The 22,247-nt window shown below is 37.8% G+C and overlaps 2 protein-coding genes across 19 annotated transcripts in view; both read right to left on the bottom strand.

Annotated features, from left to right (window-relative positions):
* The window catches only part of nrcama (neuronal cell adhesion molecule a), a 50,271-nt gene extending 47,648 nt beyond the window's left edge, over positions 1-2,623 (bottom strand). For 15 of the 17 annotated variants that reach the window (XM_084406279.1, XM_084406296.1, XM_084406298.1 and 12 more), the window contains exon 1: positions 2,472-2,623. The gene's annotated coding sequence lies outside the window, so the exon portion shown is untranslated. The remainder of the gene's footprint in view (positions 1-2,471) is intronic. The other 2 variants (XM_084406284.1, XM_084406288.1) reach the window with 1 other exon arrangement.
* A 5,197-nt stretch (positions 2,624-7,820) lies between these two features.
* On the bottom strand, positions 7,821-21,626 carry pnpla8 (patatin-like phospholipase domain containing 8). 2 transcript variants are annotated; one of them, XM_084407573.1, is made up of 10 exons: positions 21,479-21,626; positions 17,655-18,711; positions 16,450-16,599; positions 16,200-16,351; positions 15,048-15,142; positions 14,780-14,951; positions 14,380-14,437; positions 14,101-14,295; positions 10,398-10,596; positions 7,821-9,098 (listed from the first exon to the last, which is right to left on the bottom strand). In XM_084407573.1, the coding sequence occupies exons 2-10, from the start codon at positions 18,528-18,530 to the stop codon at positions 8,824-8,826; spliced, it is 2,172 nt and encodes a 723-aa protein (XP_084263699.1). In that variant the 5' UTR covers positions 18,531-18,711; positions 21,479-21,626; the 3' UTR covers positions 7,821-8,823. The 2 variants fall into 2 exon arrangements, with proteins under 2 accessions (XP_084263699.1, XP_084263700.1); XM_084407574.1 differs by lacking the exon at positions 21,479-21,626 and adding an exon at positions 20,559-20,988.
* Between the last annotated feature and the right edge of the window lie 621 nt (positions 21,627-22,247).

Below are 22,247 nucleotides of genomic sequence, written 5' to 3'. Positions count from 1 at the left end.
CAAATGCCTAGCCTGCCATGCCAATGGCAGCTGGTGCAATGTGTCTATGTAAATATCCAGCATCTGAACTTACTGAGTCACAAACAAACACTCCAAAACCACAGCAAAAGCTATTTATTTCCCTCCCTGTAATCCTCTCTTTGCATTATTGTCCAGTCATTCCATTCCAGATGGTAAGGCAAAGATGAGAGTGCATGAGAAGGCAAAGGTCCATGATGAAGCACAGCTGGCTTGGTGGCACGTACCTGGTGCCTGTTGTGCTTCATTAGCACTGCTATTTATTCCCATCCAAAAAAAGCGTTTGATGTGGTTCCACCTGGACTGTGCAGAATACAATTTCATGGACTGAGCATAATTTCGATCTAAACATACATCGACCGGACAAAGAAAAGGGCATTAGAATATGAAAGTTCATTTTTTATTCAAAACACATTCTTAAACTAGCCTATCTGTAATAATCCACCAAATTCAGATTTTCTATCTACTTCCAGAGCATTTCATGGAGCAATGACAAAGTGTGTAAATAATAATGAATTGCACCAAAACAATCAAGTCATGCCAAATTGACAATTTCAGAACTAGTAAAGAATCATAAATCAAATTCAGTTTAAAAATAATTAACAATATTTACACCCCTAAACATAAAGAACCTGTCCTGCTCAACAAATGGCTTTCTGCTCCTGTCTTCAGCTCTGATATCTCTCTCAACTGCATTACCCGGGCATTCGCTCTCACACGGACTCATTTCTGTCGTTACAGTCCTATACAAATGCTAATTAACAATTGCTATGAAAAGCTAAATGGGAAACTATTCTCATCTCACTAAGAGACTTGTGGCTCTGCAGCACACAACAGCTGTTATGCACACATGCATACTAATATCCCATTGCCAGGGACATGAAAGCAAATGTCCCATATTTTCTCATTCATTAATCATCATTCAGTTGTATCGATGTTAGACTGCCTGCAGGTCACCTATGAAGCCATCAGATTATGTACCAAACCGCAGTGTGAACGTCAAAAAGAAATAGCCTAGCACTACAGTGACTTAAGCACACACAATGAAGAGGTTTTCGAAGTGTGAACGCCAAATATAGTCAATGTCCCGAAGAGTTATTTAAAAATAACTCTAAATCTTATCACCAATCCTAATTAAATCACGTTTGACATACAACAGCCTGTAACCTCATAAACACAACACTCTACATTCTGGCACGTTTAGCATAATGCTGCATTCATTTACACCTGAGGCCCAATAAAAACACAGACCGATGCAGTTAGCCTGTGTTTCCTCACTTGACAGACAAGAACAAATGTAGCCTTTTTGCATTGCATTCAATATTTTAGTCTTTCTTCATGCTTAAATATATTCAAATATATTAAATATTCAGTATTTTTACAGCATGAAAATATTTTCATTGCATTTTCTCAAAATGCTCAACCATTCGATTCAAACCTGATAACCCAATGTTTTGTAAAATCAGACAATAATTTTGATTTAATTTATGGGAAACAGCTACCAACATTTGGTCCCAAACTAGGTGGATAATAGTTTAATTTTAGCTAAATGTGACAGCCATTGTTTATTTTTTTGTTTTTAAATATTTTCCTATTAAATTTAGGTTTTATTTAGAGGTCCCAGATTTTGGTAACAGGGTTGTAAAAGTTACAAAACCCATATAAATGGAATAGAAATAAACATCTTAAATAATATTTCGTTTGAAAACATTGAGGCTGACAATCAACATTTCGGTTAAGTGTAGCCTTTTACAATTTTCTAAAATACAAATAAACATAAAAATACAAACTATGTACATTTTACAAGAGTTTAGGCCCCATTTGCACCCTATTAATGGAAAGTGTATATAAACATTTAAAAAGCCTGTATTTTTTTTTTTGAAAGAAACAAAGACATGAAAGGAAGATGCTATAACGAAAGGAAGAGCCTTGTTCCCGTTGTCTTTTGTGGGGTTTCCTATGGCTGTAAAGGTTTTTTTTTTTTTTTTTTTGTCTTCATGCAATGACAGTCAGCAGGTCCATCTAGTTCTCAAATGAAAATGAATAAATAACCAATTCAAATATTTACATTTTAGAAATGCGCCATTATGAACAAATATTGAGGGTGAAGCCTGAGAATGATGGGAACACCTGCTGGTGGCCGAGCAAGATTTCAATGAAACATAGACTTTCATAATGGGCCGTTTATCGTGTCAATAACACGACACACAATGAAAGCTTAATTTTAAACGGCGTTCGGAATAAACGGACAAGTTTCGTGTATTTCAAAGAAACGCGTCCTTTGTGAGCCCTGCCATATTGCCGTGAAAATCCGCATCATCATCGGTTGCCATGGGAGAAGCACGACTGGATGCTCCTCATCGACTCAAATACTGCACCTACTGCGCATTCTCCTTACGAAAAGCGTCTCGACAGAAACTCTGAGAGAATAACGCTGCATTCATAAAACTCACCGACTGCAGCGATGAATCCTCGACCTGTCCGGTTTCATGGGATTGATGTAGGTTTGGTGTGTAGTGGGCGCGCGCCGCAGCTTCTCTTTCTCCTCGAGCGCTCCTGCTGCTGTCAAACGCGCAGCGCCGTCACGCGCACGCTCAGTGCAGGCGCAGCTGCAGCGACACGAGAGACTAATCAACTGATCACACAAACACCACTACTAGACTCTGTAATCCAGAGAGCACGCTCTGTATATTCTTAACGTTAAAAGAATGGTTCAAAAGTTTGTTTTTGAAAGAAACGCATAGCTACTTTTAATAATGAGTCTGACTGACTGAATTGATCGAAATTTACAGTAAAGGCTCCGCAAACAAATTCATCCATTCACACGTATCCACACGTATGTTTGTGTGAGTGTGTTTTAACTCTGTTTTTTTTTCGATGTCATTAAAGTACAGTCATGGAAAACAACCTAAAATCTACAATGTTCAGTCTACACACAATTATACTTTGTCAAAGCCATATTTAACCTTGTGTTTTTGTGCAGATAGATAGAGTCGCTTTGTGATGTTTTTTTTCTTCTTTTTTTTTCTCAGTGCAGGACATCTGATTTATGATAGCTTAGTGGTTTGGCAATGCAAGTGAAAATGAGCATGTTAGTCGTCCCACTGAACAGCATCATGTCTAAAACCCATGCAGGCAGCCACGTCTTAAAATGTATCTACTTACTGTACACAAAACCGTTATTGTTCTCAAGAGTCCTGGCACATTTGTAATATCAGGGAAAGAGGAATAATAAGGACTACAAGACACAACAGATGACAAATGGTGACATAAGAGTAAAAAAATATATGGAAGTAGTACGTTTACTGAACTAAAGAATAACCAAAATAGACTAGCATGTAGTGGGATTGAAAATAAAAGACATGGAAACTAAATTCTAACCAAAATTTTAAACAAGAAAGTATGTTTAACCTCCTCAGTCCCCGTGTCCACATACGTGGACACCACATTTTTGGCTGTGTGCAGCTTAATACTTAATTCTGTGTAACTGGAACTGGTTTTTCACAAACATGGACACTTATACTGCCATCTGGTGGTGTCAGGAGAAAAAAAAATGTAACATAAATAATTTCAAGATGGCGGAGAACAGAGGCGAAATGTCACGCAGCCACATCAGACCAAAACGCCCACAAGGTAAAAAATGTAATAACATTTCATCGTTGATTCTTGTTAAGTTATGCATAATAGTGTTGTATGATTAAAATGGCATGCACATTTGACAAACTTTTGTAACAGGAAAGATTTACTAGGCTGCTAAACTTGATGTCCACATATGTGGACATTGGGACTTAACTTCGATGAAACTGTATAAGAATTTTAGCAAAAAAAATGACAATTTGTAGTTGCACAACTTGCGAGCTTCGTGGCGCGCGTGCACACACACACACACACACACACACACACACACACACACACTCTCTCTTGATCACTCGCGATCGCACACACAGACACTCTCTCTTGCCCATTCACGATCGCGTGCGCGAACATACACACACTCTCTTGATCACTCGCGATCGCACACACAAACACTCTCTCTTGCCCATTCACGATCGCGTGCGCGCACACACACACACACACACTCTCTTGATCACTCGCGATCGCACACACAGACACTCTCTCTTGCCCGTTCGCGTGCGCGCGCACACACACACACACACACACACACTCTTGATCACTCGCGATCGCACACACAGACACTCTCTCTTGCCCATTCACGATCGCGTGCGCACGCACACACACACACACACACACACACACACACACACACACACACACATTCTTGCTCACTGCGATCGAGCGTGCACACACACACAAATAAAAAAAACATTCCTAGTTTGGAGAAGTTGAAGTTTTGGAGTGTTACAAAAAAGAAAGCAAATTTTCTATTTTTTTTTTTTTTGGATATGTTTTTTATTTGGATATAAATTTTGTTTTTCCATATCAATGTTCAGAAGTGGTGATCAGTTGACAGCTCCGCCCCTCTCTTCACCGAGTGTCCAAGATATACAGCCAGAGGCCAGATGAAACGTCCACAAAGTCACAAAGTCGATCATCGACCTCCGGCCTAGGGTGTCCTGGTGCCACGTGCACTGATGGACACCCTTATGCTTGAACATGGTGTTCCTTATGGACAAACTGTGACTAGCCCGCTCGGGTTCAGATCAGGGGGGCCATTCCTCCCAATCACGCCCCTCCAGGTGTCACTGTCGCTGCCCACGTGGGCGTTGAAGTCCCCAAGTAGAACGATGGAGTCCCCAGTCAGAGCGCTATCCAGCACCCCTCCAGGGTCCAGGGATCAGGTCGTCGAAGCCCCCGCCTTCGACTGCCGCCCGATCCTCTAAGCACCGGCCCCTTACAGTCCCACCTACGGGTGGTGAGCCCACGGGAGGGCAGCCCCACGTCGCTTCTTCGGGCTGAGCCCGGCCGGACACCATGGGGGAGGCCTGGCCACCAGGCGCTCTCATACGAGCCCCACCCCGGGCCTGGCTCCAGGGTGGGGCCCCGGATAAATTTTCCAACTCACCTGGGCTGAGCTGTGGGTCATGACCGAAAAGACAAGATCCCGGATACAAGTGGCCGAAATGAGCTTTCTCTGCAGGGTGGCTGGGCGATCCCATAGAGATAGGGTGAGAAGCTCGGTCACTCCGGAGGAGCTCAGAGTAGAGCCGCTGCTCCTCCACATCGAGAGGGGCCAGCTGAGGTGGCTCGGGCATCTGTTCCGGATGCCTCCTGGACGCCTTCCTGGGGAGGTGTTCCGGGCACGTCCCACCGGGAGGAGACCCCGGGGAAGACCTAGGACACGCTGGAGAGACTATGTCTCCCGGCTGGCCTGGGAACGCCTCGGTGTCCCCCTGGAAGAGCCGGACGAAGTGTCTAGAGAGAGGGAAGTCTGGGCATCTCTGCTTAGACTGCTGCCCCCGCGACCCGGCCCCAGATAAGCGGAAGATGTATGTATGTTCAGAAGTTATACAAGAGTAACAACGAAAAATGTTCAGGCACAGGCTGTAAATAAAAGAGATTTGCACTTTGTTACACAATGGTGTATTGATTTTTTTCTGTGAATTCAGACCCAGTGTCCACATATGTGGACATCATTTTTTTCAAAAAGTGCTTCATGTTCAAAGATAAATTCTGGTTATTATATATATTGGTCCCCTCCTAACCCCAAAAAGCTAGAAGAAATCTAAAATGCACGCCAAACCAAAGCTCGGGTCTGAGGAGGTTAAACAAGAACGTCTGTTCTGATAGGCTACCTAAAGTGCACTCTCAATACAACCGTAGCTCACGTCTCTCTGAGGTAATGCAGACTGGCTTTGTTTAAACGTCCCACTTCCTACATTGGTTTGCAGATGGCTTTGAAAACATATATCATCTAGAAACAATTGTACCAGAGCCAACCGGTAGTTGCTTATACAGTCTGTTCTTTTTCCAGCAAGGGAATTTTTGAGAGGCTGATCACCAATGAGTGGAGCTTGACATCCAGCTCTCTCGCCCTAACCAAACCCTAACCTTATCCCTCAACCTAATTAAGTTAAGCTCCACCTCTTAGGTCAACAGAAAATAATAATATTGCACTAGAGCATATCATTGGAATCATTTTAGGGACATCTAGGTTACACTGGAGGTGTCAGAATGCTCTAGTCTGGTCTTCCATTGCCTGGCTAAGGGGATTCTGGGAGGAGGTGATGCAAGAGTTGAATCAGACATGGTCCTATCTGCTCTAAAGCTCCTCGATCGATGGAAGTAACAACCAGTGACCTTCTCAGCTCTAGCATCTGTGTGTTTATGGATTACGACAAAAACTGCAGTGATTGCGTAACAGTAACAAGACTGGACACAATATAGATTAGAAACTGTTAAATAAAGAAGGCATTTCCAGTGCAGTCCGCTGTCTCACATGTACACGACAGCTCCCAGTAGCACTGAAATGCGGATTTGAGCATATTTCCATCAAATATAGTCTCTCCTCACACTCACCTGTGGGATTTGACACATCATTGAACATTTCCATGGATAAGACACATTCCTCACTTCAGGTTAGGCTACATAACTGAGGTCTTATGAGGAAAGAACCAACCTCACTGACCTTTATTGTATAAAGGTGGCTAATTTTCAGAGGCTCGTCAGTCTATAAATGTTCATATTTCTCATTGGGCTATACAATTTTGAGTGTATAGAACATCTATGTGTTTGACTTCAGGCTTGACAGGCTGCTAAAATACCAGCTAATGTGCCAACAGTGTGGAACAACAGACAAACAGAAATCAATTTTGCAATTGGAAAAATCAATTAAATACTGCCAGATTAATTACAAATGGAATAAAATGCTTGTGGTTCAGATTTAAATAGCTTTCACCTCAAGTACATGTTAGATTCCCAATGATCAGCACTCTTTATCAGTATTAAGAGGAACAAAAAATACAGTGCTATGCATAAGTTTAGACACCCATACTAAAGTTGACTAAAAAGAGGAATAAAAAATCATCTTTTGGAAACTGAACTTAATGCCTTAATTTAAAAAATTAGGAAAAATCCAACCTTTAAGGACACCAATTTTCTTTGTGAATGAATAATGCATCGTAAATAAATAAATGTTCTTCCTTAAAATACAGGGTGCATAAGTTTGGACACCCCTATGTTAAATTCCCATAGAGGCAGGCAGATTTTTATTTGTAAGTATTTTTTTTTTTTTAATTTTTAGGATACTATGCATCCTGATAAAGTTCCCTTGGCCTTTGGAATTAAAATAGCCCCACATCATCACATAGCCTTCACCATACCTAGAGATTGGCATGGTTTTATTTCAGTTAGCCTAAAAGCTAGTTTGATTTGCATTGAGAGATGATCTTATGGAAAGTACCCCATGCCAATCTCTAGGTATGGTGAAGGCTATGTGATGATGTGGGGCTATTTTAATTCCAAAGGCCAAGGGAACTTTATCAGGATGCATAGTATCCTAAACATTTTTTTTTTTTTAAATACTTAAAAATAAAAATCTGCCTGCCTCTATGGGAATTTAACATAGGGGTGTCCAAACTTATGCACCCTGTATTTTAAGGAAGAACATTTATTTATTTACGATACATTATTCATTCACAAAGAAAATTGGTGTCCTTAAAGGTTGGATTTTTCCTAATTTTTTAAATTAAGGCATTAAGTTCAATTTCCAAAAGATGATTTTTTTATTCCTCTTTTTAGTCAACTTTAGCATGGGTGTCTAAACTTATGCATAGCACTGTAGTTATCTAAAATAATAAGATAACATATCTTATCTGAGAAGGAAAAACTGAAACTGAAATAAGTTGAGGTTTAAAAACCTTTATTTCTCTTCATAACCACGACGGAGTAATAGTGTTTAAAGGTGTTATTAGGAAAAATGGTATTTCTGAATCAAGCTGTTAAAATTGAATCTACAACATTGTTATGATTTTACTTAACACATTCAAGGATTAATGCTATTTTACATATTATACACTCAATCTGAACAGAACCAATAAATTATGTCAAATATTTTCCTGCCAAGTGCACACAGAAGCAGATAAAAATGTATACTGAAAAGCAGCCAAGGCATTCAAACGTAGTGCTCTAAATCATGATCACTTCATTAGTATTTCCACAATGACCAATGCAAGATTAAGAGTAATCTTCAGCAATAATACAACTGCATTGAGTGCTTTCAAAACATTCTGTGCAAACTTTTTTTAAAACATCAGACAGTGCTGTTGGTTCCTTTTGCGGTCTGACACAAAGGTTAATTACGAACATTTCACTTTGAATAAAAACTGAAAAAGTTTGGCTGAAATTGATTTGCACACACTTGGGTCTGTGAATCAGCAGCTCGCCTCATGCTAACTACAGTACTGTTAGTTCAGTCAACTCTACCTGCATTATTGTGCAGAATAAACAACTAAGGATTTTCTTGAGGAGACACTTAACAGTTTTATCCTATTGTAAATTAATGGATCAAATTGACATTAGTACATCCCAACAAACAACAAGCAGCACATGCAAGTAATAGCTAGTCAGTGTTGCCGCTAACATTTCATGCCTGCAAGGCTCTTTGTTTCAAACAAGACCCACAACAGGGACAATAACTATCCTTACAGTAACTACAAAGCCTTAAAATCAGACCTACAATGAACCTATTCAGTCTTATGTGGTCGATATGAGGCAATAGACCTGATCCCCTATTTTAATTCATATGGCAATGTAACATTTAATTCCATTGCAATGTACAGTTTTCATTGTTATACATTAGAGAGACAACAGAAAAGGTCAGTGGTTGTGCAAGTTTGGTTTAGAGTTTCAGAGTTTGGAGCGAAAGGGAAATCCATCGTACATGTCAGCTTTAAGTTGTGCCCATTCTGCCAGCTTTTGAACGACGCCCTTTTCTTGAGTGAGAACGCTAGCCACTTTCCTCAACTTATTCTCGTTACGCTCCAGGTAGATGCGACCCTCACCCAGCAAGAAGTCCAGCCTGTCCTGCCTGTTCTCATCCAACGGGACATCCTCACTCATGTAAGGGTTCAAACGAAAGTAGGTGTTCGGGGGAAGGAGGGCGTCCAGCATCGTGTGGACCTCTACAATACAAAAAGAAGAGATCAATAAATAGTTTATGTAGTGAGTGACAAACAACTGTAACAATTGCAATTTTTCATCATTTAAAGAGGGAGTCTATATATTGATTGCGCCTTGATTGTAGTCTTGAGTTTTCTTCCGGGAACATACTCATCACAATATCCCTCATTTAAATCAGTCCCACCCAAGGTATACGGAAAAGAAAGGGGCAAGCCCTGGTTGAGTTGCGTTAGTAATGTGTTAATGTTAATGAGTGTTAGTAACAGAGGTGTCAAGTAACGAAGTACAAATACTTCGTTACCTTACTTAAGTAGAAATTTGGGGTATCTATACTTTACTGGAGTAATTATTTTTCAGACGCCTTTTTACTTCTACTCCTTACATTTTCACGCAATTATCTGTACTTTCTACTCCTTACATTTTAAAAATAGCCTCGTTACTCCTATTTAATTTCGGCTTGTTTTCATTCCGGCTTGTCGTCGTTAAAAAAAAAATTGGCCAATTACACAAACGGTTTAGATCTGAGTCCCGTCTCCTGAATACACATCGCTAAACTGAACTGACTGAGAGAAAGAGAGAGAGAGAGAGAGAGAGAGAGAGAGCATTAATTGCATTTTTTTTCCTTGCATTACTTTTACTTTTATACTTTAAGTAGTTTTGAAACAAGTACTTTTACTTAAGTAAAAAGCTTGAGTTGATACTTCAACTTCTACAGAAGTCTTTTTAAACCCTAGTATCTATACTTCTACCTGAGTAATAAATGTGAATACTTTTGACACCTCTGGTTAGTAACTCACGGTTATGGTACCGTAAGTGACGTGACACTTATGAAACACATTCAAAATGGTTGAATGATCACAACACACTGGTCCAGCCGACCAATCAGACCACATTGTGCTTTTCGGAAAGAAGAGGCTTCACAGATAAAGGAACTGAACAGAGCGTTACAGACAGACTTGGAAGAGAGGTGCTGCAATAATGTCAAATATGTGGAAAAATAAGGTGTTTTTTGAACATTCAAGCATGAAAACCTATTCTAGTAGACCCCAAAAAGAAAATCAAGACTTTGTAAAAGAGCATAATCCAGTCTCTTCAATAAAGTCATATTACAGTTTTTATCATATTACATATTACACTGTTGTATAGTTGTATAAACTGTTCAAATCAGACTGAGAGCTGCTAATTTTTAACTTTGGGATCCTTCAGAGGGATATGCAGAGCCCTAGGTGCTACACACAGCACAGCACAACGCACTGACAGCAGACAAATGTATCCCGGATCATGTGACCCTATCGTCTCACCTTCAGTGTCTGTGGCGCTGCTGATGACGTTGGTGAGTTTGGTCTTTAGGCTGGTGTAAGTGCTCGAGCTGGTCTTGGCGACGGTTTCGTATCGGCCTGTTCCCAGAGACACCACACACTGCACAGGGGTGTTTGGCCACAAACACTTGCTCTCATGGATGGCCAGAGCAGTAGGGTTGTTGATCAAGAGACCACCGTCCTGGATAAAATCAAAAACATTAACCACATTTTATCATATCACAATCAAGTAACCATATTTGTGAGGGAGCGAGAAGAGATTATTGTGTGCTCTATCTCAACTAAAATTGGAGAAACTAAAATATACTATTTAAAAGAAATCTTGAGGTTCTGCCAAAATAACTGCATCTATTCTTGTCCAAAAGCAAGGCTTCTTTGTGGAAATCTGGGTTATTCTTTGAAAAACTAGAGGTACAACATAAAAGAGGTGAATATGCATTTCCAGCTGATATGATTATGGGAATCATCACTGTTGCGTATAATGGATGAAGGGTCTCTCCTCTGTAGGAGACGTGGGTAGATGTGTTAATTTGACCTGAGGCATTTGAAATCCATTTACTTGGCATCATCCCTCTCCGTTTCAATGTCTCCTTTAAGGAGCACATCAGAGAAAACAAGATGAAATCGTCTGCTAAACAACATCCTTTATTTCTCTAGTATGCCCTACATTTTAGTGACACGGATACTGATGCAAATCAGTGAACTACCCTCTGCTTTCTGAGTCCAACGCTAACAAAGGATACGTCAACAAATCAATCAATCAAAAGCTAATAAATGGGATATTTCACTCCAAAATGAAAAAAAATGTCATTATTTACTTACCCTCATGTCTTTCAAAGCCTGTATGCCTTTCTTTCTTATGTGGAACACAAAAGAAGATGCTTGGCAAAATGTCTAAGCTGCTTTTTTCCATACATTTAAAGTGAATGGTGACCATGGCTGTCAAGCTTAAGTTTCACTCTATTACTCTCAGAAAAATATCATATTGTTTTAGAAGACTTGGAATATGGGTCATATGGACTACTTTTATGATGCTTTTTGAAGATTGACAGCTGATGGTCACCATCCAGTTTGTTACAGGGTTATTATAGTTAACTTAACTATAACCATAAACTTTTTTTGTTCCTTGAAATTAAAATAAATGTTAAAATATAAAAAATAAAACTTCTCATTTTGTGTTCCACATCCTTTTTCCTCAATGAGGGTGAGTAAATGACGGCAGAATTGTCATTTTTGGGTGAACTTTTCCTTTAATTAATGAATTGATGAATCAATCAAATGAAAAGGAAAAACAAACAAACAGTTGAGGACTGGCTTCTTGTTTGATGGTTGAAAGCCCTTCAGAAGAGTATGCATAACAGAGAACAGGCCTGGCATGTTGAGAAGAAACTGAAGTGCTATTCAGAGCAAGAGAGAGAGAGAGAGAGAGTGAGAGAGAGAGAGAGAGAAGCTTTTCCACTGGTGGCATTCGGGGTCCGGGCATCGAGTGCTCTGTTGGCAACAGGGTTTAGAGCCAAGAGCCTCTACTACATTTGCATTTTAATTAGAACACATTCATCCCACACTGCAAAAACATACATCAAAACACATCACAGCGGCTTTGAATGAGGAATCATGGGAAGATTGACCTAATGAATGTGCATTAAGTGGGTTTGGTTGGCCCCTTAGGCCAATTAATTGGTATCATCTACACGGACTATTAGATGAAGGTCTAAAAATAGTTCATTCTCATCTTGTTCGGCAATAAATTAAGCCTTACCTGAGGACAATGTCACTCAAATTTTCTCTTCCATTGTTCCCCAAAGAACATTTGACCACAAAATGAGGATTATTTCTGATGGACGCATGAAAGCAACATGTGGGTCAATGGAGTGTAAGAGTGTCCATGATAAAGGAAAGAAAACAAAGAAAACATTTTAGCATTTCTGGTTGGACCACATGACTTTGATTTGATTTTTTAAAATATTAATAAGAAGTTAAGAATACTTTGTTCAAATACTATTATATTTATATAAAATTAATGATAAAATAGATTATATGAATAAAATGACAAAAGACTATCAAATGACTTGAATTTAATAATGCTTTTTTCTTCCATTTTTAACTTCACCCAAAAAAATATTAAAATAAATATCACTGTATTTTTTGTGTATTTTTTTAATAAATTAATATATTAAAAATGTAAATGTATAAATCAACAGAAAAAATTACCTATGTGACATAATTTTTACTTAATGCCCATCAACAATATTTAAATTCATTTTAACTCAGAAATTAACTGTATTTTGAATAACTAAATAGATTTTTTTTTTTTTTACGTAAAAAATAATCCTGTAATTTACTCATGTGACATATCAGGACATTTTTTTTGTTTATGCCCCAACAAATATTAAAATGAATTATAATTCAGAAATTGACTGTATTTTAAATGTACTTTGAATAAATGAATAGATAAAAAAGTGCCGTTTTATACCACCACTTCTAAATACTAACAGGCTCATCTTCCTATTGACCACAGATCTCACCAGACTCTGAATGAATCTGGGCATTCATTTAGCTCTGTGACCAATAGCTTTATAGGCCTATTTGGGAACACAGGGACATTGTGGAAAGCAGTATGTGAACTTGGTGGGTGTCAATAAGCAGACGGACAGAATGACGCCTTCCTGATGGCGCAACAGGCACCGCTGAGGGCTACGATTCAACATTAATGTCTGCCGCTTGGCGGAGAGGCTTTTAGGCTGATGAAACCCAGGCTGTGAGGGTGCGTTCAGTGTGGCAGCCGTGGCACCGTGCCAGTTTGAGCTGGATGAAGACAAGCAGACAGGCAGAAAGACCTGACAGCTACGCCAGTGTAGTGCAGAAACATATTCAGATCATGAGCTATTAAAAATAATACACTTTCCTGAACAAATCTTGCTTGTGTATCCCTTCTGTATTACAGTGCTGCATACTGTAAATACGCAGCCACATTCACATTCACATCAAGAACAATAACTTTAAAGATAACTAGAACGGTAACTATCTTAGTGTCCACACCAACGCACGATATCGTTATGCTTATGATAAGCCGCTTTAAAGGCTCGAGCTCTTTAAAGCAGGAATGTCTCGATCATTCCTGATTGGATGTCAATGTTTTTATCGTTCTAAAAGTGATTCCGACGGTAACGTTCCTCTGTGTCATTATCGTTTTAGTTGTGGTGTGGACTCTGCTATACTTTTCAGTTTAGAACGATTTTTTAAAACTCTATCTTTATTGTTATAGTTATCATCCTTTGTGTGATGATTCAGAGAGAAGTGGATCAGAGAATTGAGGAGTCTAAACAGACCCTCTGACAGGAATCTCTTCAAACAACAATGTGAGAGCCACTTTAAGGCAGCCGAACTGAAGTGCCCTAAGTGACGGCACTCAAGAACACTAATGAGTCTGAATGTGCGGCACTGATGAGACAGCACAGGATATAGTCCGAGTGCATGTACTGTATGTGCAGAGTTTGCTTTTCCTCCTTCTTCTTGACAACAACCTAAAAGGGTTTGCAGTGATTTTCAATAGTGCAAGATGTCTGACCGAGGATAACGTCAACAGTCAGAGAACTCATGAACATGAAGATAATATAAGGATATGTTGATAGCAAGAGCAGATAGAGTGTAGTAGATGATGCAGACCAGACTTTGTGTGGTTTACCTGGTGGAGGTCATTTCCTAGAACACATTCCTGGAAGTAGCCTGGAGCAGCGGAGGAGGCTCGAATGGCCTGCCACATTTTATGCTGACAGCCACCCAGGTAGTGTGAGCGAACCCCAGGCAGGAAGTTATAATTCCTGAAGACATACGCCTTCAGCGGCAGGCCTCTGTTCACTAAGGTGCTCACTGCCGACACCTAGTGGAAGCATTGAGTGATTTGTCTAAACAGTGAAAAGATGAGAATTGCATTTCTGTTACAAATACATATTTTGAAACCCACCTTGGGGCATTTAGGGTTCTTGGAAGTCTCGATCATTAGTCCATGCCCCATTCTCTCTCTGTGGTGAAGAAAAGGGGAAGAAAAATACATTAAATATAAACAGCAAATGAGGTTGTAATGAATTTAAGGATTTTATTTATTGCTATTTATTTTTTGCTTTAAATTCAGTGTATATGTGTCTCGTCTTTACCTCTATTATTTTGTTATTTCTATTTCAGCTTCAAAATATTTGTTGGAATAAAAAATAAATAAAAAAATAATAAAATAAAATAAAATAAAATAAAATAAAATAAAATAAAATAAAATAAAATAAAATAAAATAAAATAAAATAAAATAAAATAAAATAAAATAAAATAAAATAGTGTGCCCCAAACAGGCTTGTTCACTTCATTGTCTTACTTGAGGATCTCCTCCCAAATCTGGCTGTCATAGTACGCGTGACTCCAGCCCATTTTCACTGTGCCCACAATCAGGTTTTGTTTAAAGACATCAGATCCCAACTTCCGATAGAGTTCCTCACACTCATCCAGAGGGATCTGGAACACACCCAGCATAAAGGCTAGAATGGCCCCTAAGAAAAATCATAGAAGATTTAGAAGACATAGAAGAAGAAGATTGTTCACTCCTACACCTTGTAGACATTTTGCAAGTAATTTTAATAATATACCTGTACTAACTCCACATATATAGTCAAAGAGCTGATAGATGGGCTTCCCTGTCAAACTCTCCAGCCTGTACAAAGCCTGTAATGCAACCAAACCCCTACAAAACAATGACATAAAATTACAGGCCTAAACACGTCACTGTACATACAGTATAAAAATGTTCATAAACCATGTTTTTATCACTATAAAACATGAAACTAAAGGATCGATTCACTGAAGCAAATTAAAAGTTTAAGAGTAGTTGACGGATAAAACCATGCACAATACGTTGTTGTTTTTTACACTTTAGGATAAACATTTATAGGGAAATGTATGCAAATGTGTTCAGTTATAGTTCAAATCCAATATCTGGTCACAATTTATTTATATATTTATAAGTTTTATCACTACTTAATTATTCAATTGAAATATTTCATAAGGTCTTTAATTGATAATTATATCTGTAACACTTTACAATAAGGTCTCATTTGTTAACATTATTTAATGTGTTAACTAATATGAACTAACAATGAGTAAATCTATTTTTACAGCATTTATTAACCTTTATGTTACTTAAGAATGTTCATATTCCGGTTAGTTCACAGTGTGTTGACTAAAGTTAAAAGAAACAACTTATGATCTTAAAAATGTATTAACATTAGCTAAGATTAACAAATGCTGTAGAATTAATAATAATAATAATAATAATAATATAATAATAATTTGTTACATTTATATAGTGCTTTTCTGGGTACTCAAAGCGCTTTACATGAATTGTTACGCAGTTCATGTTAATTCATGAACGCAGAATTAACTAATGTATTTAACTAATGTTAACAATTACTGTAAAGTGTTACTATTATTAATTTATGTCTATAGATCTATAATTATTGATATTTTTTACTTATCATGACCCACTGCTGTCACTTTGTTTATTTTAGTTTTATTTAGGCCTATATTGTTTTGTTTTTCTAGGTAAAATTATGACAAATTTAAAACATGAAAATTAGCCTAGGATGACAGACAACATCTAAAGGGATTGCAAAATTGTGTCAGTTCTATTTTTGGATGACCTACTTTTAGGTACATTTGGGCTGACCTAGTTTTATCTTAAAAGTCTGTTAACTTTAGGTTAATCATTTCCTCCCCCCCCCCAGCTATCATCTGTCTGTCACCTGGTGCCTCCTCCGTCAATGGAGAGAACACGTATCCCTCTGCCTTTCACCGGGTCATTGTAGCCCACCAGGGCCAGAGCCTGTCTCACTGCAGCCTGCAGCTTGACATCTCGTGCCTGCCTCAAACGCAACAGACAAGAGATGATCTTCTCCTGAACACAGCGAGAGAAAGGAAGAAATGAAAAACAGAACGTTATTGATTGAGATTACAATGTAGAAAAATAAAGTAGTCCTCCTCACAGACACTTACAGAAACCGCCACTCCTCTGGTCTCAGGAAACTCCAGCAGGTGGAAGCTCAGTTCCTCCACCCTGCTGATGGTGATCTTCACATCAGTGACTCGCTGAAGACTCTTGACCAGTGCTCTGGTTCGGTTATCCACACTGACACGTGCTATAATCTACATACAACACACAGAACGGTCACTTTTGATCTTTAAACATTATAATCAATGGGAAATTGATATATTTTGCATAGGCAATGGGCTTCATTCATGAAACATGAGCAGAGGGAATTTGCGTGTAAATCAAAAAAATCCATTCTTTATGTGACAATTTATATACAAATGAATTGCACACAGATTCATTCTGTTCCTGTTGCATAAATTATATATAATGTATATATACTAACAATTTTGGTAATATATGCTAATATATACATTTATATATATATATATATATATGTATATGGGTCAATGACGTGACGCCTAGGCCTACATTTTCTGTCCGATTGCATTTTTTCAGGCAAAAACGGGTTTAAATGCATAAAAAGATACTGTATATTTGTAGTACCTCTCCCATGTATGTACTCACTTTAACTTTTCAAAAACCTTTACTTATTTGTTAATAATTTGTTATAAAACATCATGTGGTGTGACCGTCCGGCCATAACTTCTGTTTTGAAAACGTCTTTGAAATGACTCTAAATTTATTCAAATTTATTTTCTACACTATTTGGCATGATTTCCCAAATGTTTTGTAATCCTTTAAAAAAATTCAAAGCATTTGTATTTATATTTCCATCATAATTTACAAACAAACTTTGTCCGATGATATCCATTTTATGAAATATCATGTGGTGCGACCATCAAGGAACTACCATTTTGGGACTTTTATGTTGAAAACTATTCAAACACAGGAAGTTACATCATATACCAATTTACCAAGGACCCATGGAAGCAGCAAGCAGGTTTGTAATTCTCTCAAATTGAAAAAAAAAACAACTTGGTATGTAGTTGCCACATTTGGATGTCATGTGGTATGACCTAAAAAATTTTTTTAATATATATTATTTATTATAAATTTCATATATCTATATATACACATCCACTATATATATATATATATATTAGCATATATTACCAAAATTGTGTGTCGTTCTAAAAACAAGCTTAATTTATCCAATATTTTATTCAGTTAAATCTATTCTATTATATTTACAGGGATAGTATTCTACCTTCTCCCTCTGAGACATCAGTTTCTTTGCTTTCTCCTCTGCCTCTTTCTCCTCCTTGTTTTCTGCACTCTTTGCCTCCTGAGACACGGCCACTTCGACTCCGGAGGGTTTGTCCTTCTCTGCCGTGCCACCCTTCGAGTCTGTTCTAAACTTTGGAACGAGAGGAGTGATGTAGTTACCTACAAAAGCCTGGACGCTTGGCCTAGGGTAGGACAGGTAATGACTGATGCCTTTCCTTGGCGATATGGGGATGGCTGAAACGCCCTCGTCCTGAGCTGGAGCAGAAGGGGCTTGTGGACTTGGGATGGAGCCATCCTTGTCAATGGCAGATGGACCAGGGGGCTTTTCTGGTGTGGATCTATGGGACACAGGTGCTGCCATAAGGATATGATCCTTGCTAACGTTGGGAAGAGCGCTAGGTTGGATCTGAGATGTCGGTGTTGTGTCTCCTCTATCCAGCTGTGATCGTTTGTCATCTCGTGTGTCGCTTCCAAAGTAGGCATTGACATGTTCAGCCAGGTGACTGTACGTTTCATCCATGTCGGTTGTGAACGCAGCGGGCTGGAAGCGTTGCAGCGTTTGCTTTGCAACCCCGCTGGATGCGTTTCCTGTGCTGTTTGACAGATTACTAATAGATTTTGGGGGTTCTTTAGGAGGTTCCACGTCTTTTTTTACTTCAATCTCCCTGGGCGGATCAGGAGCCGCCACAGTCATGACAGCCCCAGCCTCTGCCTCGGCGCATTCCACTTTAACTTCTATAGTTTTGGCCTGGGTTGCACCGGGTTTGAGGCGTGTGATCTTGGAGAAGAGGTCGATGTTCACCGTTCCACTCACGGCCTTGGTAACGGTGTCCAGTGTGCTCCTGATGCGCGACATGCGGCGAGGTTACTCGAGGGAATTCTGGGATATTCCTTGAGAAAACACACTTGTGTGAATTTGGCATCAAAGCTACTGAGCCATGCAGAGCTCAATCAAAGCTTTAGCCATTTCACATCTGCTAGATAAGAGCTCTGTGCTTATTTATAAGAGTCGGAGCTTTCCTCATTTTAAAGGCGACCTGTAAAATGAAAGATTGTCATTTGTTATTATTAAGTTAATAATGTCTAATATCATAAAAAGTAAGAAACCACACAGAACATCCTTGCAACCGCATAGAAATGTGCTAAAAAACACAAACTATGGTTTGACTTGAAACCTTTAAATATAGTGCATGTATAATATGGACCACTTTTGTGTCCTTTTTGAAGTTTGAAAACTCCATTTATTGTGACTACATGAAAAGAGTATCCAGGTCATTATTCATTTTTTTCAATTAGCCTACACTTTATTGGGAAACACTTTATTTTACTGTGTCCTTGTTACATACAGTACAGGTCAAAAGTTTGGAAACATTACGATTTTTTTTATATTTTTGAAAGAAGTCTCTAATGCTTATCAAGGCTGCGTTTATTTGATCAAAAATACAGAAAAAAAAACTGTAATATTGTGAAATATTATTACAACTTAAAATAATAGTTTTCTATTTGAATATACTTTAAAAAATAATTTATTCCTGTGATGCAAAGCTGAATTTTCAGCATCATTACTCCAGTCTTCAGTGTCACATGTGACATCCAGTCTATCACATGGTCCTTTAGAAATCATTCTAATATTCTGATTTATTATGAGTGTTGGAAACAGTTCTGCTGCCTAATATATTTGATGAATAAAAGGTTAAAAAGAACTGCATTTATTCAAAATAAAAAAAAATATTTTCTAATAATATAAATCTTCTTTACTATCACTTTTTACCAATTTAACACATCCTTGCTGAATAAAAGTATTGATTTATTTCAAAGAAAAGAAAAAAAAATACGGACCCCAAATTACTGACCAGTAGTGTATATTGTTGTTACAAAAGATTTCTATTTTTTTTAAATTTGCTTCTTTTTTTTATTTTTTTACTTTTTATTCATCAAAGTATCCTAAAAAAGTATCACAGGTTATGAAAAAATATTAAGCAGCACTGTTTCCAACTTTGATAATGAATCATCATATTAGAATGATTTCTAAAGGATCATGTGATAGATTGGAGTAATGATCCTGAAAATTCAGCTTTGCATCACAGAAATAAATGATAATTTAAAGTATAATAAATTGAAAACCAATTATTTTAAATTGTAATAATATATCACAATATTGCTTTTTTCTGTATTTTTGATCAAATAAATGCAGGCTTGATGAGCAGAAGAAACTTCTTTTAAAAACATTAAAAATAGTAATGTTTCCAAACTTTTGACCTGTGCTGTATGTTACATGTACTTGCCATAGTATTAACAGTAAATTATGCATAATTACATGCAACTAACCTTCAACCAAATCCTAATCCTACCCTAACCCTATAGTAAGTACATGTAGTTGCTTAATATTACTCAGTACTTAAATATATAATTACACTGTAACAATGACACCTTAAAATAAAGTGTAATTGTAAGGTGACGTAGTTACATTGTACTTACTCAAATAAGTACTGACTGAGTACATACTATAGAGTTTGGTTTTTGGTTTAGCTGTGACGTAGTTAATCTGGTTTATTTATAATGTTTGGCTAGTAGAGGTTCTGAATGGCCGGTAACTTAAACATTTAGAAGCCAATTTGGCCGGTGAGTGAAAAAGTTCTTTTCAAACCCTGCTTGTAATTATATACATAATTTACTGTTATTACTATAGTAAGTGCGAGTAGTGATTTGTAACTACGTCACCTTAAAATAAAGTGTTACCTTTTTTTTCCTACAAAAACCATCCAGGTTTGCAAAGCTAAAACAACAACAACAACAACAACAACAACAACAACAACAACAACAACAACAACAACAACAACAACAACAACAACAGTGAACTATGAAAATAATTGTAAAGCATTACGTCGCAGAGTTAATGCAACACCCGTCCCCTGTCTGTCATCACCATGGAAACCGACGTCAACATGACAGAACCATTGACCGCTATGGAGATCGACAGCGCAAATATCGCACAATGCGAAGATAAAATCAAAAAAATCGACTGGATCTCATGCAAAGACTTTACAATCGAGATCGGAGAGCAGCAGATCAGGCAATACATGGACACATGGGAGATACAGCAGCCCGGCTGGCTCTACAGTCTGAAGTTTCTGCAGGAAACAGAGCTGGAGTTTAAAAAGCAATACCAGTACGGAGCCAAATGGAGCATCCCGACACGAAGTACCCCGATCCCCATAGCCACAGCAAGCGTGTATTTCATCATAGAAATCTCCAAAATCAAACCAGATACACTGCCTGTGGACGTTCACTTCCTCGTTGAAACCAACAGGTTCAAACATATTCCAGGACAAACGAGGTTCAGGGAAAAGTGGCTGATGGATGTCATTGAGAGCAAAAGACTGCTTATAGACACTGTTGGCTTTTAAAACGTCGAAATCTGTCACTATAACTCTATAGTACTGTTTACAAACTATATCTTTCAATGGAAAGCAATTAAAATGATTTAACTGTTGTTTTATAAGCTGTAATACTGTATGTAACGTTACAGTTTTGTAGTATAGAAATAAGAAACCTCTCTAAAGTGCCTCATATCAACCATAAAATGCTGTTTTTGCCAGTTTAGACCTAATTATCTAAGCGCAAATGCATTTAATATATTTATAGAGATAACAATTTATTGTTTACTTCTGTTTTACATATTTTTTAAGAGGCTGTTCATTGGACCATTGGTGTTGTTATGATCAGCTAAGACTGTAAAATAAATATCTCTGCTCTATTAAGAGGGAATTTTAACATATTAAGCATACAAATAAAATGACATACCCGGCGAGTGGCTATTATTCGCTGTCATTTCGTTCGGAAATATTTTGAAAACAGAGAGATGTATGAATCCCAAATGGAAAATTCGACAGGAAACGTTTAGAAACAGAACAGATGACATGACGCGCACACAGCCAATCAGAGGGCCGCGAATCTCCTCTTCTTCTCAGTTGACAGGATCAACGCAAACAAAAGGGAAAGAGCGCACTGCCAACTACTGGTAATAAGTGAAACAACATGCCATACAAAAAGTAAATATCATCCCCAGTCATGAAATGAGAAACTTTATAAACAAAGAATGTTTAGTTACGTAGAAAAGTGATTTTTGCATATTAAGTAGCAAAATAGCACATACAAGCAAGGGCAGCATATTTCCTCTGTCTAATGCATGTAACATATTCAACCAACAGGTTTGTCAGTTCAAATATGAACAAAATCGGAATGAATACCATGATTTGCCATTTTCTACACTACTTTTAATTATATACGCATGTAGTGTGTTGCAGGGATATTATATTTAACTAAAACTAAAAAAAATGTACAAAAAAATGTTTTTTTGTTATATCGTGAGTTTAGAATTATAAGGTTCTATCTCCACTTTTGGTCGAAATTGAGTTTTTGACATAATCTGATCCATTAGGTGTTTATTAATGCCTGTGTGGTGCTATTTTTGTAAATAAATAAATAAATTTGATAGTTATTAATAAAATAAAAAGGTTCCATCTCACAAAACATAAACCGAGTTGGGATTATAAGGTTCTATCTCCAGTAG

The sequence above is a fragment of the Rutilus rutilus genome (assembly GCF_951802725.1).
Source record: "Rutilus rutilus genome assembly, chromosome: 4".
Classification (NCBI taxonomy): Eukaryota; Metazoa; Chordata; class Actinopteri; order Cypriniformes; family Leuciscidae; genus Rutilus; species Rutilus rutilus.
The sequence above is the reverse complement of the archived record's forward strand: the minus strand, read 5'-3'. Positions and strand labels throughout refer to the sequence as shown.

Coding starts and splice junctions, on each gene's coding strand:
- pnpla8 (XM_084407573.1), bottom strand. CDS start 18,530: ATGTCGCGCATCAGGAGCACACTGGACACCGTTACCAAGGCCGTGAGT. Junction 14,296..14,379: donor AGAACCCTAAATGCCCCAAG/GTGGGTTTCAAA, acceptor TGCTTCCACTAG/GTGTCGGCAGTGAGCACCTT. Junction 10,597..14,100: donor TAGGAAATGACCTCCACCAG/GTAAACCACACA, acceptor GATTTTATCCAG/GACGGTGGTCTCTTGATCAA.